This window comes from Calidris pugnax, unplaced genomic scaffold (genome assembly GCF_001431845.1).
Source record: "Calidris pugnax isolate Ruff unplaced genomic scaffold, ASM143184v1 scaffold269, whole genome shotgun sequence".
In the NCBI taxonomy this organism is placed as follows: domain Eukaryota; kingdom Metazoa; phylum Chordata; class Aves; order Charadriiformes; family Scolopacidae; genus Calidris; species Calidris pugnax.
Genome location: NW_015091347.1, coordinates 1796096 through 1814886, shown reverse-complemented (window position 1 = coordinate 1814886; position 18791 = coordinate 1796096). Strand labels below are relative to the sequence as shown.

Genomic DNA, 18791 nt, shown 5'->3' with positions numbered 1-18791 from the left:
GGTTTTGGGACTTCTAACCAGGCAGTGAAGAAGGACCCCCTCCCCCCCCACTGGGATAAATCTCCCTGCTCTCAAAGGATTCCAAAAGGGGCATCTAAAATGGGTAGATGATGAAGTGGAGGAGCAGCAATTACTTTATTTAACCATCATTCCTTTGAATTAAGCCCTAACCCAGCCCACGGCCCTTTGGGGGCCACTCCACAGTGAAAACTGGTGTCCCGAGGGTGCCAGCAAGTGCTTGGGGACCCGCCAAGGAAACACTTGTCCTCAACTGCCCTCAAATCACTCAAAAAAAAAAAGCCACATTTGCAGCTTTAGCCCTTTGCTTCCCTGGCCTTGGCTCATGCAAAAAGCTCCCGGGCCGGATCCTGCCCTTTACAAATCCACCTCAACACCCCTGATTAGGTGGGCAGCGCCTTCCCCTGACGCAAACAGTGGTTAATAAATAGCACTTGGCCACCACGAATCACCCCGTGAATGATTCTCCAGGGGGAACGGGGACCGGAGGAGCATCCCCAGCCACCGCTCAGCGCCTCCCTGCTACCTCTGGACCGAGGTGGCTTGGGATGGTGACAGGGTAAAAAAAAAGAGCATGTGGCACGCTTGGGCACCCGTCCTTCCTGCCGGGGTTAATATTGGAGAGGTGGGGGGAGGGCAGGGGGCAAGCAGTAAATATTAATGGCAGGTCATGGTGCAACCTCCATCCGGGAGCACGTTACGCCACCACTGTCGTTTTTCCAGGGGAGAGATTGATTTGTGGATTTTAAATTGGGGGTGGAAAAGCTGCATCCCTGCACTTGGGTAGCATCTTGGGAAAAACGGTCTTGCCAGGAAGGATTCATTCACCTGGAGATGAAATACAGATTTTTTTTCCTAGGAGAAAGCTCCTTTCTGGAGCGAAATAGAGAGAAGTTGGGTAGGGAGCGGGGTGGATGTTACTAGAGGAGAGGTCCTCACCAGGAAGAAAGTGAAGGAGCAATAAATACCTGTAGTGTGACCCGAGGGGCAAATGGAGCGAAGGGAGTGGGAAGGAAAAGGTTCAAAACCAGGAGGGTTTTCGACCCCAAGAGATATTAACTCCACTCCCGCTGAGACAAACAACCCCGGAGAACAATTTATTCTGCAGCCAGATGCCAAAATTCTAGGTTCTGTCTAAAAACCAGCCGTGCGGAGCAACAGGCTCCTCTGCACCGACTGTCGTCGCCAGGCACAGAGCAGAAGGGGAGAGGAGCAGCTCCAGGCTGAGCCCTGGGAGGAGGAGAGGGAAGGAGGGTACAACCCTGCTCTCTACTTACACCTGAGACACAGGAGGGGCTGGGGAACGGGCGGCTGCCCTCCTCACAGCCGCTTCCCCGAGCAAGCAAAGAGCACGGCCAGGTCCCGGAGCGACGGCAGCACCAAGGGGCTCCTGTCCACGGGGACGCAGGAGGAGAGGACGGACTGCAGCGCCTGGCTGTAGGCTGAGGGGACACAGAGCAAGTGTGAAGGGACATGAGTTTCACTTCCAGCCCGAAACTGGACTCAGCTTCAGCCTTTTACCAGCAAACACAGAGAGAAGAACCGGCTTTTAAGATAAATGGACAGGCTTGTAGTTTTCCACACATTCCTGAGTACGAAGCCAGAAAAGCCAAAGCAGCAAAGCCAAAGATTTTTATAGAACCCCAATGTCTCTATTTTTTTTTCTCCCCTAGAAGACAAATCCTAGTTTCTCAGCCAGGTATTTTTCCAGAGATCAGAGCACTCTGTCACCTAAGACAATTTCCACCACCTTCTTGCCTCCTCCCAGCAGGATATTCAGTGTTTAAGGCAAAGAGGTTTTCTGTGCCTATTGGGCAGCGTTTTCTTTACAGCTCCCCCGCCTCCCAGTGCCATCTGCGTGACTGCAGCCTTATTTAACACCTTAGAAAGGCTGGGGATGCCACTAAGCTCCTTGAAGGAACAGAGGAAGAGGCTGAGTTAGAAACAAGCAGCAGACCTTGTCTTTTCCAGAGCATATTTGTAGGAGCATCTCTACAGCCCAGGACCACGGAAAGGTGCTGCTAGGTTTGATTTCTCCCAGGATAATGAGGGCTGCAGGTCCAGGCACCTCCTCTGCAGAAGCAGGAGCCCCTACCTTTGGGGTTTTTGTAGAAGACACAGTTGTTGGCACAGGTATCCGGGTGGGAATCCCAGAAATCAGACCCACAGGAACACAGCGGGGGCAAGTCAATGTTATACAGTTTTATCTTCTCCCTCATCTGGGCTCTCAGGGCATCGATGTACCTGCAAGGGAGAAAATATCTCTGCCAGTAACACCCACTTGGGCTCTACACGAGGAGAGAGGACCCGGCTGTACCTCGCCTGCTCCTTATTTCGTTGGGGTTTATCCTCAACCTTCCTCACTCTCCTCTCCTCCAGTTTAAGCTGAGCCAGGGATCTGCAGGTCTCCTCTCCCAGGGGGAGTTCTTGCTGCTCAGCCTCCTCCTGCATCCTCCGCTCTTCCGCCCGGCGCTGCTTCTCCTTCTTGCTCTTAATCCTGCAGGCACACACATGCTTAGAGAAAGAGCTTCCCCATCCCAACCTCCATTCCCCACCAGACCCTGGTTTACAACTGGGGCAAGTGGCTCAGGATGCTCCTGCTGCCTGTGGCAGGTGAAAGTAACTGCTAATTGCAGCACTGACTTTCTAACAGCCTTAAAGTGGTCAAAAATGCTTTATGAGCCTCTTTTCTTTCCCCCCTATGGAACTACCAGCCTATGAATGCTCTCCTTCCTTTGACCTCCTCCTGCCTGCCAGCTTTCCCACCATCCTGGACTTCTCCTTCCAGCTCATCTCCCCCATTCCAGCAGTGTCACCTGCAGTTCCCCAAAAGAGCTGCTCTTCTGGCCTCCCAAAACCAAGCGCAGTGCCCAGTCCCTTTGATATCTACCAGGAAGGACCTACAGGTTCCCTTCCCCACTTCTGATTTCTTCAGATGATGGGGCAGCTTGGATCCTACCCTGGCCTTGCAGCTTCCAGGATGAGGAGCAAAACAGAGCTATGGAAGGGTGCTGGGTACAGCAGAGAAGCTCCAAGGATCCCATGCCTACTCCAAAATAAGCTTTACGAGGCATTTTTAACCAAATCTTCCTCTATTTCCTCAGTCTCCCTCGCACCTACATGGCTCTCCAGCCCTTCCAGTGGAATTTGGGTTGTCCGTCTCACGCCAAAGGCGAAGCACGTTCCCTTGACGAGCAGTAATTACGAAGCACAAAGACTATAAAATTGAAGCATCTGCCATTTTATTCCCGCTGAGGAGCACCAAATGCAATAACACGGTCCAGGCCGATGGCTGCCAAAAGGCATTCAAAAGAACCTCTAGTCTGGGTAGAAGCCAGAGGGAGAAAGCGTAATCGAAGGAGACATTTCGGATGTTACTCCATTCGGGGGGTGTCAGATCTTTCCATCAAGAAGGAAAGTGCTGAAGCCAAACTTCTCTAGTCGAGTTATAAACTCCAAAATGTTTTTCAGATGAGGTGGTAATAGAGCCTTAACTACCCCACCATAAATCTTCTACTATAGAAACTAAGGCCAAGGCCAACTTAAGGCTTTACACCAAGTAATTACAAAACCAGCTCTTTTCCTCATAAGCCCCAAGCAGCTTGCAGCTCCAGCAACCGGGGGAAAAAAAAAGTAATAAAAAGATACGACACTAAACTAGCAAGTCCCTGGTGCCTCGCCAGCACTTGCAGGGCTGGAAAAGGTCTTCGAAGCTCCCGAGTGCCAATTTAAACGCCAGGAATGTGGCTGGGGGAACCTCTCTTTAGACTGGCAAGAAAAGACCATGAAAATCCTGCCCTCAGGTGCCTGTCCTGCTCCCACAAAGCCTGCCCGGTGCAAAGCCACTTAGAGACCCAGAGGGTCAAAGCCCCGTTTTATTTTAGAGCAAGCCAAAGACAAAAACAATAAATCTAGAGTCTCTTTCCTATTTTGGTGGGAATTTGCAGGGCTCCTCCTCAAGAAACCCCTTAAAGGGAGATGATGACTAAACCACCCAAACAAGCACTGACACTTGTACACAGATACCAAGTTTTCAACTCTGGACCAAATCCTAGGAAATCTTTTTATTACATTTATATAACGTTTATAGCTTGGAAGGTGAAGGGTCTGATGATAAAACCCACAGAGATAAGCTCAGTTTAACAACAATGATGTGACCTCAGGCCAGAGTTTCTGAACAAGGACTGTAGCACAGGGTCTGGGGATCAGCTCCCCAAGAGTCATGTGTTTGGGGAGCTGTGACTCTCCCAGCCACACGTTTCGGTTCCCAGCTCCTATCCAGAAGCAGGCAGAGAAGCTCTGGGCAACTCTGAAGGACTTGACCTGCCCCAAGGGTCTCTCTTGGAGGGTCGGAGAAGTGAATCCCACCCCCGGGTTAACAGATTGGGCACTAAGATGAACTCAGGAGAAAAGTCAGGCTTTGCAACTGGCACTCACATCATGGGCCTTCTTTCAAAGTACCCCTGTGGTTTTCACATCAAGCAGGACACTATTCTCAAAGCCTTTGGGCTACAGAAGTGCTGTGCAAACCACAGGCACCTGGGTCCCACCAGACAAGCTCACGAGACCTTCCTAACCTTAGGTGTCACCTCCTTCGTCCCTGTCTGCGACCAAGGCAGTGACACCGAGAGGCTGGCTCTCACCCACGTGTACTCACTCGGTGATTCTCTTCTGCCTCTCTCTCCGCCTGAGCTGTTCCTTCACTTGCTCCCGCTCGATGTTCATGAAGAGGCGCCTGTTCCTCAGGTACTGGGTCTGATGCTGCAGGAAAGAGGTGTCCCTTTGAGAAGGGACATCTGGGATCAACGTTGGGTGATACTGGCGCTCGGCCGATTTCTGCAGTGCATGTCTATCAGGAGAGAAACCTCCCTCCTTCCCCAAGAGATCTTCAAACATCTCCTTGTGGACATGTCCCAGGACTGAGAAGCCAGATAGACACCCAGGAGAGGAGGCCCAAGACATGTCTTGGTACCAGCATCCCTCGCTGAACCTTCCTATGGGCAGCATCTCTGTCAGCTGAAAAATTCCTAAACTCTCACTTTCCTGGGAGTAAAAGAGCTGGTTCCCACTTCAACCCACTACAAGGATGAGAATTTTGATCCACTTGGGGACTCTGAGGTTCACTGGAAGCCAGTATCTCCAAAAAGATAATGAAGGTACAACTCCAAGCTGGACCCACTGCACACAGGAGAACCACAAAGGTGGCAAACTCTGCATTCAGAAGAGCATGATCAGCAGGTGGAGGGAGGTCATCCTCCCCCTCTGCTCTGCCCTGGGGAAGCTCTGTCTGGAGCACTGGGACCAGTTCTGGGCTCCCCAGTTCAAGAAGGACAGGGGAACTGCTGGAGAGAGTCCAGCGGAAGCTACAAAGATGATGAGGGGCCTGGAGCATCTCTCTGCTGAGGAAAGGCTGAGGGACCTGGGGCTGTTCAGCTGGAGAAGAGCAGACTGAGAGGGGACTCATCGATGCTGAGCAGTAGCTAAAGGGTGGGTGCAAGAGGATGGGGCCAGACCCTTCTCGGTGGTGCCCGGTGACAGGACAAGGGGCAACGGGCACCATGGCAACACGGGAAATTCCTTCTCAACACGGGAAATTCCAGGCAACATGGGAAATTCCATCTCAACACGAGGAAGAAGTTCTTTCCTGTGAGGGTGGCAGAGCCCTGGAAGAGGCTGCCCAGAGAGGGTGTGGGGTGTCCTTCTCTGGAGACATTCAAACCCCACCTGTGCGTGATCCTGTCCAACCTGCTCTGGCTTAGGCAGGGGGTTGGAGGAGATGATCTCCAGAGGTCCCTTCCCACCCCTGCCATTCTGTGACTCTGCGAACTTGTTGCTGAGCTAAACCCAAGAGCCCTGCAGGGAACAACCACTGTACCCACCAAGCACAAAGAGGTTTCATGTCTGGGCTTCGGCTTAACTGCAGGGATGCAGCAAGGGCAGGGAAACCTCCTGGTCGAAGCTCATACCAAAAGTCCTCCCACCCACATGGGTACACAGCTAGTGTGATCTCCACGATGCCAGGAAGTACAGGGCGTGGACTTTTCCTCATCAACACCATGAGTTTTGGGGTGAGCTCGTCCCTCTCACCCAGAAGAACGCATCCCACATAGTTGGAGATAATGGAGCAGGAGATCACCAGGCTGACAGCTGGACGGAAAAAACCTACGAGGAAGAAAGTGCTGCAAAACCAGTTATCTCAGGGTGGATCAGAGCCAAGGAGATAAAAAGCAAGGAGCAGAGGGAAGCGCTGGGGGAAGGAGCAGTGTGATGAGCCCCAGCTGCTGTCACATCGTCTAGAAACCACAACTGGCTTTGGGGTCAGCTTGTTGGAAAATGCAATTCTCTCCAAGCCCTTTCGAGTTTTAGGCTGCAAGCAAGCCGACAAAAGAGGGAAGTGTTCCTCTTCACATCAGTAGGAGGCAGGAAAATAGAAGTCCCTTCCTTTAGGCATCCAAGAGAAACATCAGCTCTTTGCATCGCCTGGATTAGCGTCAGCCTGGACACAGGCTGGTGAGTCCTCACTGTTAAATCAGACACTCAGCACCAGGCCTGCAGCCTGTGCCACCACCTCGATGCCTGTGAGGTGCTGATATGGTGGAAACCCTTCTATCCCAAACAAGATAAAAGTGGGGTTTGTTCTTTTTTTCTTTTTTTTTTTTTTTTAAAGCATTTTTGGCAGCTTCTCTCTCTCCGTGCAACTACAGAAAGCGACAGCTTTGTTTTGCCAAGCAAAATGAACGAAGCCCGTTTCTCCTCCAGCGTTATCTGGATCCCAGATTTTGCAGGAGGAGCACGTAATGGTTGTGTGTACTGTCATGATGGACCTTAAAAAGAGAACCCAAGGGCTGAGACATCATCAACTCTGAGGAACTCATGCTTTATACACTACGGCTCCTCTTGAGGCTTCTTATCTGAGGCAGCAGCATCCCCCACACTCAATACCTTTCAGTACCAAAACTGAAAATGAAAAAACGAGGACTTGGCTCCAGCAGACAAACCTGTTTCTTGGTTTCCTCTTGGTCTACACCAGCCCAGAGAACAATGGGAGCTTGATGATGGGTATGCAGCCTCTGGGGAGGTTCGGATAAGCTCGAGTCCTTCACCGATCCATCACAGAACTGGAAGAGAATGTAAGACAGCAGCATCAGCATCTTCATGGTCAAATTTCGCATCTCCATGGTCAAATTTTGCATCTTCTTTGTCAAATTTCTCATCTTCAGCAAAATGCTCCTTGCTGGAGGTGAGTGCTCCATGCAATATCCCCACAGTCCTCAGTGGGATAAGCCACCTACAAGCTGTGCTTTTTTTTTGGGGTACAGGTTGGCTTCTCCTTCCTGTCACCAGACAGGAGAGACACGTGCGACATCTCCACAGAGGAGGCTGAGCACCAAAGCTTGACCAAAAGAAATCCTTGGAGGAGGTTTGTGGTTTAGTTTGAATATGGTTCACATCTCCCTTTCCCAAACTTCCATTAGGAACTTTGTGAAGCACAAGGAAAATAACAATAATAAAAATAACTTGAGGGTCAGGGGAATTCAACAACCAACACCTCCCCAAAACCTCAGCTTCCTTCCCCAACTTGGTATTTGCTAAGCCAGTATTTCTGCTCCTAGCTGGAGCCATCACCCGGTAAGGCTACAGCCATAAAGTATTCGCTAACTACTCCAGGTAATCAGGACAACACATTTCCACACCTCTTAATGAAAGCCTGCCTGAAAACAAAAGAGGAATCGATAAATACATTAACTCAGTCCTCACAAGCAGACACATTCCTGCTGCCTTTTAAGGGAGGTGTTTCGCCAGCCCGGAGACACAGGAATCAAGAGCCACCTTGTTCCTCTGATGCAGAACTTTCTTTTTCAAGTTTTCTAGGAGGTTTGGGGCTTGTTTGATGCATCACTCTGCAGGGCAGCCGGAGCAGAGACAGCTGCAGGTCCTGCTGGCAGAAGTTTGGAGCTCAGTTAAGTGGATGATGCGATTGCACGCTCCGTTTCAGGCTTCCGCTGAGCTCCAGCCAACTGGCATCACGCGGGAGGGACAAATAAAGCCCCTTTTGAAGCCACAGCTGTAAGATGAAAGCAGCAAAACAGAAGCAGCCAATCTTGCTTAGCTCTGACACTGCTTCTCCAGGCTGTTTCAACGACAGTAGGCTTCAGAGTTAACCAAGCCTGAAGGAGCAACTGCTCTTCTACAACAGCAGCCTCACCAACTGCCAAAATAAACCCAAAATCAAACAATTGGAACCTCTTAGGACCAACTGGCCCAGCCCCGTATAAATCTTACTTTTTCAAATTTGATTTTGATGTAGAAGTCATCATCTTGCTGTGCCGGGTGCGGGGCCATCCCTTGGTCTTGCAGCTCAGCTGGAAGATCATGATGTCCTGCTAGAAGCAGTTCCTCACTCTCATCTTCTGCAGGCACCGTGGCCGTCTTGCAAGATTCTGGTTTCTGGAGAAGGGAGAAGACAGGTGTAAATATGGAATTCAAACGTGGCCACTTTGGTGCCAGGGGCAAAGTCAACATCCTCATGCACAGGTAAGAGGTAGTTTTGACCCAAGGGCACTTGTTCTGTAGAGTCAGCTGAGATCTAGTGAGCAGCAACACAATGGCCAGTATCTGAGGACACCTAAAGAAAGCTGGAGAGGGGCTTTTCACAAGGACATGTCATGATAGGACAAGGGGTAATGGCTTCAAACTGAAAGAGGGGAGATTGAGATGAGATCTGGGGAAGAAATTCTTTACCCTGAGGGTGGTGAGAGCCTGGCCCAGGTTGCCCAGAGAAGCTGTGGCTGCCCCATCCCTGGAGGGGTTCAAGGCCGAGGTTGGAGGGGGCTTGGAGCAACCTGGTCTAGTGGGAGGTGTCCCTGCCCAGGGCAGGGGGCTGCAATAAGATGATCTTTAAGGTCCCTCCCAACCTAAACCATTCTGTGATTCTGTGATGTGTTCAAGCCTCACTCTAGGGCACCAGAGCCAGAAAATCTGAATTTCACAGGGTAACTCACGACAAAGTTCTCACCAACTGCAGGACTAGAGGGACAGATGTGCGGGGGGCGAAGGAATGGCAAGGAGAAGACCTCTCCAGGCACTGTTTCGCAACTGCAAGGAGCTTGGGGGGTGGTGGGATCTCTGGAGTGACATTCAAGTACGTAGCGTACTCCTTCAGATGGTAAGTGGGCAGGCTCCCCGGTGGCAATTAACAATATTTTGAGAGGCAGCAGATTGTTTCCTACAAACTAAAAAAAATCCAAATGCCAGAAGCAAGATCGGAGCCAGGATTTTTTTTTCTTCCTCTTCCTGCCTTGCCATCCCTTTAGCACACTGGGAAGGGAAAAGCAGGGCTGCTGGCAGAGGGAGAGGATGGATCAACAGGCCAGGGATGCCTTGAGATGCCTCTGCTGCTATGGAGGAAGGTTGGAGGGCTGCCCAGAGTTAGTCTGAACATGGAATTATTTGATAGGCATAGGAATTACTCCATCAACCCTGTTATGACAGAGGCACAACACAGAAAAGCTGCTTTGGTGAGGACAAGGGAGAAGAGAGTAACGGTTATTGCTTTGTAAGGATGCTCTGAAAGGCAGAAGGATATGAAACTGTAGAAGAAAACACCACCCAACTTTGAGGAATGATCAACCAGGGGAAAGAATGTGGGTGCTGTCCCCACTGGGGACCTCCAGCAGTCCACCAAGCCCTGAAGGCAGAGCGGCTGAAGACTTGGAGAACAGGATCATCTGAAACACCAGACAGGTCATTTCCACGCAATTACCATCTGGGTATCTGTTTGGGAAAGCAGGAAAGAAACTCTTTGGATGTTTTTGACCTGAAAAGAAATCTGTGGGGAGAGGAAAAGCAACAATTGTGGGAACGTAGATTATTATTGATTGCAGGGAACGCAACTTTTGGGAGGGAAGAAGGAAAAAAAATATAAGAAAAATGCAGAAAACTGGACTGAAGGAGAAGCAACGGTTCCTTTAAACTGAGCAAATGCAAACTGCCCTGCTGGAGAGGGAAGACAAGAAGCACAGGGTGAGACAAGCCTGGCTAAATCCCAAGCTGGTCTTGCACCCGCAATCCACGTGAGCATGGGGGAAGCAAAGCATGGCTCAGACTGCCAAAGGAATCACGCAGGAGACAACACAAACGCACGGGGACAAGAAAACAAAACAAGTGCCAGAAAGGCCAAAGCTGCAAGTAAAACACGAGAGACGAAGGTTACAAGTCAGGCTTTGGGAAGAGAGACAAAAGGCCTCGCTACTCAAGAAGGACAGCCGTCAGAGGACACCACGAACCACGGGTTTTATGCTTCTGGGCATTGGCGTTCAGCCAAACGCTCGCTCTGAGCCCACAGCACCAGCAAGAAGTGGGAAAGAAAAAGTCAAGATTATTGCTAGATGCCGAGGTTTTTAAGCAGGCAGGACCTGCCCTGCGTTACCGCCAGGAGTGGCACAGAAGCTACTAACAGCCTCCCTTTTCCCCACATCTATGGAGGTCCAGATTATCAGAAAAAGGCATGACCTAAGTTAGAAGTACCTAACTTTGAATAAAAGAGGGCAAAAGTAAATACAAAAGAGAAGATATCTGCCCCAAGAGTTTAACTGCCTGACTTTTGGAAAAAAACAAGAGGAAATCACCTTGCCAACTGCCTGTAAGATGCCAGAGAACAAGATAAGCAGCAATCAGCATAAATTTGTCAAGACCAAGTCATGTCTAGCTGGTTTGAACTTCTCCTGCAACAGAAGAAAGAGGCCTCAGGCAAAGCACAGCAGAAGATACCTCGATTTGAGCTTAGCTTTTGACATGGCCTAATTCAACACTTGTGGAAAGACATACCTGTTAGATGAAACTATTCTATGGGGCTGATTAAAAACACTACCCAAATTCGGTCTCAGGAGTTCATGGCACAAAAACAGAGTAAGAACTTGGGGGGCTCTGCTTGATAATTTCATTATCAGCCTGGATGATGGAAGTAAGCAGCATCTTGATGACATTTGCCAACCCCACCAAGCAACTTGAAGTTGCAGAAGTATTTGAGCACAAGCTAAAAAAGCTTGGGTTCAAACCGAATAAATCAGCTGGAATGGACCGTACAAGGAAATGCAGCAAGGACAAACGTAAAGGGCAAGGCAGTGCACTGGGGCAGTGTTATGGTTTGAGAAACCCATAACAATTTACTGTCAATTAGACAATTGATAGAATACTTAGAATGATTAGACCATCTGTCACCCGATGACCCTGCTGGTGGCTTCGGGAGGAAGGGAAGGGCTCAGGGCTCCGGCACCAGGACAAGGAGTTCTCAGGGGTGCAGCCATCAAGGCAAAGAGAGAGCACTATGCAGTAAACTTCTTAATTTATATATAACGTGACGTTCATGGTATGGAATAATCCTGTGGCAGCCTGGGTCAAGTGCCCCAGTCTCACTCCTCCTTGTCCCCACACCTGGCAAGGCTCAAAATCACCAAGACCCTGAATTCCCACATCCCGTAGCTGGCTATAAAGCAACTATTTTCATTAATTCAGACACTGGAGTCTTCTAAAAGTGCAGTTTTCCCATGCATTAGAAGATAAATTAGTCCTGTGGTGTCACTCTAACCAGGACAGGCAGCAATTGCCAGGGCGGTTGAATCAGCCTTTTGCATCTGAAGAGAAGGGAACGAGCTGCTGTCCTGCCTGGTGTGAACATGGCAAACCTTCACACAGCAAGAAAGATTCTGATTAATAGCAGAGCTTTTTTTTTTTTTTTTTTTTTCCCCTCTCTTGGAGTAATAAAATGGAGTTGTGCAATAAATCAATATATTCCTCCTGGAATAAACGGCCTAGGGAAGCCTTTAAATCCTCCTTGCCACAGGTGTGAAGAGAGCATGGATTAACTGTGGTTGCAGCAGGGCTGAGGTGGGTGGATGGCCCCGATACCCCCAGCTGCCTTCTCCCTGCTCCAGATGACTCGCCACGGGACTCCCACGCATCCCTCTTGCCATCTTCTGTCACCCTCCAGCTTGTGTGCAGACACTGTATTATTAATGTGAGGCTTTAGTAATGAAGGCCAAGTAATGAATCACTCCCATCTTGCTGAGCAGTCTGAACGCACTGAAGACTTACAATGAAGGTAGGTTTAGTGTCCGAAACAGCTAACGAGGTTTTTCAAAGGCATAATTGTACTGTTTCCACAACTCTGGTTCGTGAAGCTGACTTCCTTCAACAAAGATGATTCAAGGATTGGAGCATCTCCCTTATGAAGAAAGACTGAGAGAGCTGGGACTCTTTAGTCTGGAGAAGAGAAGGCTGAGGGGAGACCTTATCAATGCTGACAAGTATCTCAAGGGTGGGTTGAAGGAGGAGGGAGCCAGACTCTTTTCAGTGGTTCCCAGTGAGAGGACGAGGGGCAACGGGCACAAGTTGGAACAGAAGAGGTTCCACTCAAATAGGAGGAGAAACTTCTTCACAGTGAGGGTGCCAGAGCCCTGGAACAGGCTGCCCAGGGAGGTTGTGGAGTCCCCTTCTTAGGAGATTTTCAAGACCCGCCTGGATGCCGTCCTGAGTAACATGCTCTGACAAGCTCTAGGCAATCCTGCTTCAGCAGGGGAGTTGGACTAGATGATCTCTATGGTCCCTTCCAACTCTAAAAAACTCAGTGAAATTCAGAAATCCAACAGTACACAGAGAGCAGGAGCAGCCCTTCTATAAAAGATATTTTCTAGGTAACAGCCAGCCAAGATCTACTTCACCTTTGATGAACCCCAGAAAGAGATGGGAATGAAGAATTGCAAGATGGGCAGGAAACTGGCTGCAGAGGAGGCAGCAAGACAAAACGCGGGGTTGGGTTGGTGCTGGTGCTCTCCAGGACAGATAGACAAAGTACGTCAGTTCAAGCAAGGTCTTGGCACGGAAAGCAGGATAATAGCGGCGACACAAAGCTGCTCTTCACAACTGGAGTGACAAAAGCAGGATGAAATTCAACAGAACAAAAGGTGAGGCACTGGGGACTGACCTCCTTAAAGTGCACTGCTTCGAGGAAAGCAGATGGATGCTGACAATTCTCTGTTAGTCAGCCCTAGGCGAGGAAAACTCTCCCTATCTTTGCCACACACACAAAACAAGGGATTGATGCAAAGGAAAGAGTTGTTGAGGTTTGTTGAAGAAATAAAAGGCACATGAGGGGAGGGCTGATCATCATGTTCCTCCCAGACACCCAGATCACAATCTCAGCCTTTAAAAAAAAAAAATCTTTTTTGAATTCCTGTGTCCTAGTTTATCTCCCATTAGTCTCTGCAAACAGAGAGGTTTTCACCCACTTTATCCTCCTGCCTTCTCTTAAAGGCAGCAAGAACAGAGGGACAGAGCACTCTGGCCACCAAATTCTGGGGGTTAATCATCAGGTGGGTCACAAAAGCCCTGGTTTTTTCACTTCTGCTGGCGAAACTCGCTGAACTACACTTTGGATTCGCTAATGAGAGCCAGACCTTCAAGGGTTTGCAAGATGATTCCTCTCACCCCAACCCCAGGCAGCCCTCGCTCACCTCTCGCCTCCAGATGCCACCGGGGAGCTCGGGGGCACCCGCTCCTTGGGGCAGGGTCCTGCAGGATGCCAGCCTGCGCCGGACTTGCTTCATGGTTCTGTTGAGCTGCCGTGGTGAGGGAAGACAAGAAAAAACAAGAGATCACTAGCTTCTTTCTGTGAGGGCTACACCAAGGAGTTTAGCTGCACAGAAGAGATCTCCTAATGTATCCTGCTCCAACCAAGGGCCTTTAATCAAGAGACTCAACACACTTAGGTTCACAAATCGGTATAAGGTAACCTGCAACCCAAGGTGTCTTTCAGAGCTGCCCCAAAGTCCTGATCTGTGCACGGTGGAGATCTCGGTGACACCCTATCTGCTCCCAAATCACCCCACTGAGATGCCACAAGTCCCAGATCCTCAGTGTCCAGCCGGGAGGGATTCCCTGGCCCAGGGGAAGCGGTGCTTCACCTGGAATAACCCCAGCCCCTGGGCAAACACACTTCCTAAAATGCCACCTGCAGTGTAGTAAGTCTTATGAGGAGAGGCTGAGGGAGCTGGGGTTGCTCAGTCTGGGGAAGAGGAGACTGAGGGGAGACCTTATCGCTCTCTACAACTACCTGAAAGGAGGGTGTAGAGAGGAGGGGGTTGGTCTCTTCTCCCAAGTCACAGATGATAGGACAAGGGGTAATGACTTCAAGTTGTGCCAGGGTAGGTTTAGACTGAACATTAGGAAGGAATTTTTCACAGAGAGAGTGGTCAGGCATTGGAATAGGCTGCCCAGGGAGGGGGTTGAGTCACCATCCCTGGATGTGTTTAAGGGATGTTTAGATGGGGTTCTGAGGGATATAGTGTAGGGGAGGACTTTGTAGAGTAGGGTAGATGGTTGGACTCGATGATCCCCAGGGTCTCTTCCAGCCTAGATGATTCTGTGATTCTGTGTAAGCACCACTATTAAAAAATACCTTAAAACAGTCCCTTAGGGCAGTTTCTCTAAGATTTGGTGATCCCACGCTCCCGGGCTGCAGGAGAGAAGCTGCAATGAGGTGGCACCACCTAGTGCTGCCTCTCCAGCACGACATGCCAGCCCAGCAGCAAGCCCTTGCCTGCAGAGGGAAAAACCCCCCGGATCTACAAGCAGAAGGGCAAGTTTAACCACAGCATCCTCCAGGAGGGCAGTTTTGAGGCTCCCGTAAGGGATATGGAGGAGTACAACAACCAGAGTGAAAACACGAGTCAGTGTTTCATTCTGTATATAAAAAAAATAACTAGGGATGTGTTGCAATAGAGGGTAGAAAGATAAATATTGCCCTGTCCTGCCCTTCAAACCACAAGTAAACAGCATCTTGAGGAAAAACCACAGGAGGGGAAGGACTCACCGTGTTGGCTTGCTGCTGGAAGGGCTCACTGTGCCCCCCCTGGCGCGGTGCCGGGGCGGTGGGTGCGCTGGGACAGCGGATGGCAGGCGCGGGACGGCTGCAGAACAGGGACGTGCTCTTCTTGGGGGTCAGACGCAGCGCCGAGTCCCAGCACCTCACGGCCAGGCAGCTCTCCCTCTCAACCTGCCACCACACAGAGCCCCAGGTTAAAAAGCTGCACGTAAATCTCTAATCATCATCCAGCAGGACATCACTCGTGCTGCCCGGGAGCTGCTAGCTCTATTTGGTGGCATTTTTTGGGTACGGTCATTTCTGCTCTCCATGCTGAGAGGGGGCACGAAGAGCCATCATGGGGTGAAGGCATTTGCAGGCTTTCAGCCCGGAGTGGCGCTGGCAGAGTTAGGCGAGGACATCCCCACTCAACCATTGCCTCCCCAGCCCTGGAAAGAGCCCAAACACCCCAGGGGTGGCCAAAACTGTTGACATTTCCGTGCATTCCTTCCTTGCTCCGCAGTGAGCTTCTGGCAAGCATCCCTGGCAGTTGTTTAAAAGCAGAAAGGATTAAATATATTCACGGGATAACCTAAAACAAGCCCACGGGGGAACTGGGAATGTGGAGAGAGCGTGGAAGTGTTGCTTACGAACTATTTCCCCTGGAAAAGGGAGAGCAGAAGCAAGCTGATATGTTTAAATTTTGACCAGGAGGCGTCCACATCATTCACAGCTCTGGCCTGGCTATTTTTTAACTCTGGGCAATTCTGCACAGGGCATCGGGACTCTCTTCTGCTGCCCCAGAGAGCCAGCGACCCTTCTGTAGGGAGGCAAAGGGCTTATAAAAGCACCTTCAGCTCCAGAACGAGCCACGCTGACCTGGTGGAGAGGACGCCATTTGCGGTCACGGGGTCTGTCGTGACTACGAGTTTCCTCATTTTTTCTTATTAACCCCTTGACTTGAGGTCTAGTGGGGTTTTTTTCCCTGATTTACTCTGTTCCAGAAGTCTGCTCACCGCTTCGCAGGACTTCTCCAGCTGCTGCTTCCGTCGCATCCCGACCTGCCGGTTCACTCGCTGCTTCACCTCCCCCTGGAAGCGCCTCAGGCTGGCTGCCTTCTCCTGCTGCTTCTCCTTCAGCTCCTCCTCCACCTGGAAGGCTGCTGCCTGCAAGGGGCAAAAGACCAGTTTTATATCGAGTTTTGCCACGTGGATCAAGTTTTGCTGCATGGCGGCGGGTTGGATTCCACCTCCCCATCGCACACCTGCAGGAGCCAGGCCAAGTGGCACCCAGAGCCAACTTCACAATGTTTGATTTCAAAATCTGGGCAGTGACAGCTTGGACAGTGTATAATTAATTATTATGAGCTTGGATTGAGTCTACCTAGCCAGATACACACCTCTGCAACACACTGAAAGGAAAAAAGGCAGCCTCATACTGCAACTCCTCCTGCTCCCAGGAAAGGATGCTCAAATATTCCAAGCCCAGATGGGAAAGGAACAGGCCAACCTCTGATCCTATAGAAGAGCTGGAGAAGGACTCTTTGCCAGGAAGGGTAATGATAGGACAAGGGGAAACGGTTTTAAATTGGAAGAAAAAAGATTCAGATTAGATCTCAGGAAGAAATGTTTTACTATGAGGGTGGTGAGACACTGGAACAGGTTGCCCAGGGAAGTTGTGGATGCCCCACCCATCCCTGGAGGGGTTCAAGGCCAGGCTGGATGGGGCTTGGAGCAAACTGCTCTAGTGGGAGGTGTCCCTGCCCAGGGCAGGGGGCTGCAATGAGATGATCTTTAAGGTCCCTCCCAACCTAAACCATTCTGTGATTCTGTGATGTGTTCGAGCCTCACTCTAGGGCACCAGAGCCTAAAGCAAGAAAAAAAAAATCAGTCTGAAGGGATGGAGGAAAGGGGCAAGTGAAAATCAGCTTCATAAACGCCGGGTGAGACGCTCACGACATCCCGCTGGCTGCCAGGAGCACTAACGGCACCGAAGCAAGGTCAGCACAACCAACCCAAGAAGAAGAGGGAGAAATCCGCCCCGGTTCCTGTGAAACCAAACCAGAGCGACATCAAACGCTGCCAGCTCCACTCCACCCGCAGTTCTGCTGCAGGAGGCACTAAAGTATCTATTTTTAATATAATTTGCTGGAGTACAGAAGCGTATTACAGAATCACAGGATCACATGGGGTTGGAAGGGACTTCTGGAGATCATCTCCTCCAACCCCCTGCCACAGCAGGTCCACCCAGAGCAGGTCCCACAGGAACATGTCCAGGTGGGGTTTGAATGTCTCCAGAGAAGGAGACTCCACCCCCTCCCTGGGCAGCCTCTGCCAGGGCTCTGCCACCCTCACAAGAAAGAAGTTCCTCCTCATGTTTAGGTGGAACTTCTTATGTTCCAGTTTGTGCCCGTTTCCGCTTGTCCTGTGGCTGGGCACCACTGGAAAAAGACCGGCCCCATCCTCCTGACACCCACCCTTGAAGTATTTATAGGCATTGATCAGATCCCCCCTCAGTCTTCTCTTCTTCAGACTAAAAAGCCCCAAGTCCCTCAGCCTCTCCTTGTAAGAGAGATGCTCCAGGCATCACCTCATCATCTCTGTAGCCCTCTGCTGTACCCTCTCCAGCAGTTCCCTGTCCTTCTGGAACTGGGGAGCCCAGAACTGGACCCAGTGCTCCAGATGGGGCCTCCCCAGGGCAGAGCAGAGGGGCAGGATGACCTCTCTTGACCTGCTGGTCACACTCTTCTTGATGTCCCCCAGGATGCCCTTGGCCTTCTTGGCCACAAGGGCCCATTGCTATGCTCATGGGCATCCTGGTGTCCACCAGGATTTGGGTCTTTCTCCTCAGAGAAAGATTAAATAAGCTCAGACAACCCCCGTCAGCACCTTCGCTGACACCAGGAAGCTCCCATGGTGGGGGGGAGCGCCCCCACCTCCCCCGAGCAGCCAGAAAGAAACAGTCGGGCTCCCCCAGAAGTTTCCCAGCCCTGAGATGGAAGTTATGTAGAATATGGAGATGATTCATTTCCATATATTATCTCAACCTTTCAGGATTTAAATTACAATATGGAAATAAATCACGGCAGAAGGGCAGGAGCTTCTGTAACATTTAGGTGTTAATTACAGGGGACTGAACTCATCATCTTCTATTTAATGCACTTTTAGTCCTCTTACAATAACCCTCAAAGCAGAAATCCCTGAGATAAGCATCAATAAAGATTTTCTTAAGTGCTTCTAACGGGGTACGCAGTGGGGATGGGCTCCAGACCCTGAAATGTTCAACTTATTTAATTATTTTTTTTTTTTAAAAAAAAAGCAACATAGAATAAAACCTTAATTAAGCAATCAAGGGGAGCTGATGAGAGCACAGGCTGCCTTCCCCACCCCGCTGATGTTCAAAACCAACGCATTTCTCCTAAAAAAAACCCCCAGCTCACTTGAGGGGACCTGAGTCAGGGCTGAAGGAATCGGGATGCCAGGCGACGTGGACACGCCGGTGGCTTTTAACCACACCAGGAAATTATTAAAATCAATTATTCTTTTTAGGAGCGACGGTCCCGGCTGAATCCCAAGGGAAGGGAAAAAAAAGCTCATTTTTGGCCCCAAAAAAGCCAGAGGCACTCACAAAGGCCAGGCTCTCCTGGGGACCTCCGGGACCACTCTCCACCCAGGCGCCCACGGGGGCTACGATGGGGTTCCTCTCGGCCAGCACCCCCCAGCACTGCCGGGGGGGTCTCTCCTGGCACCCCCCCGCCTTCTCCCGGGGGGGCAGCATTCCGGCACAGCAGCTCCAGCCCTGGGGAAGGGGCAGAGGAGGTGAGTATGGCCTTCCCTTCCCACCCGCCATGTACTCCAACCTGCACCCACAGGGGCACCCCCCCAATGCCTTCACCCCCTCTGCACCCCCTCAC

At 50.6% G+C, this 18791-nt stretch overlaps 1 protein-coding gene across 2 annotated transcripts; it reads right to left on the bottom strand.

Moving 5' to 3' along the window:
• Positions 1–151: 151 nt before the first annotated feature.
• CCDC15 (coiled-coil domain containing 15) lies at positions 152–18680 on the bottom strand. Of its 2 annotated transcripts, XM_014961092.1 has the most exons (11): positions 18506–18680; positions 15895–16044; positions 14888–15070; positions 13530–13634; positions 8302–8466; positions 7017–7136; positions 4676–4779; positions 2336–2515; positions 2114–2262; positions 1296–1460; positions 152–846 (listed from the first exon to the last, which is right to left on the bottom strand). In XM_014961092.1, the coding sequence occupies exons 1-10, from the start codon at positions 18653–18655 to the stop codon at positions 1339–1341; spliced, it is 1428 nt and encodes a 475-aa protein (XP_014816578.1). In that variant the 5' UTR covers positions 18656–18680; the 3' UTR covers positions 152–846; positions 1296–1338. The 2 variants fall into 2 exon arrangements, with proteins under 2 accessions (XP_014816578.1, XP_014816577.1); XM_014961091.1 differs by lacking the exon at positions 152–846 and having other exon boundaries at positions 1103–1460.
• Between the last annotated feature and the right edge of the window lie 111 nt (positions 18681–18791).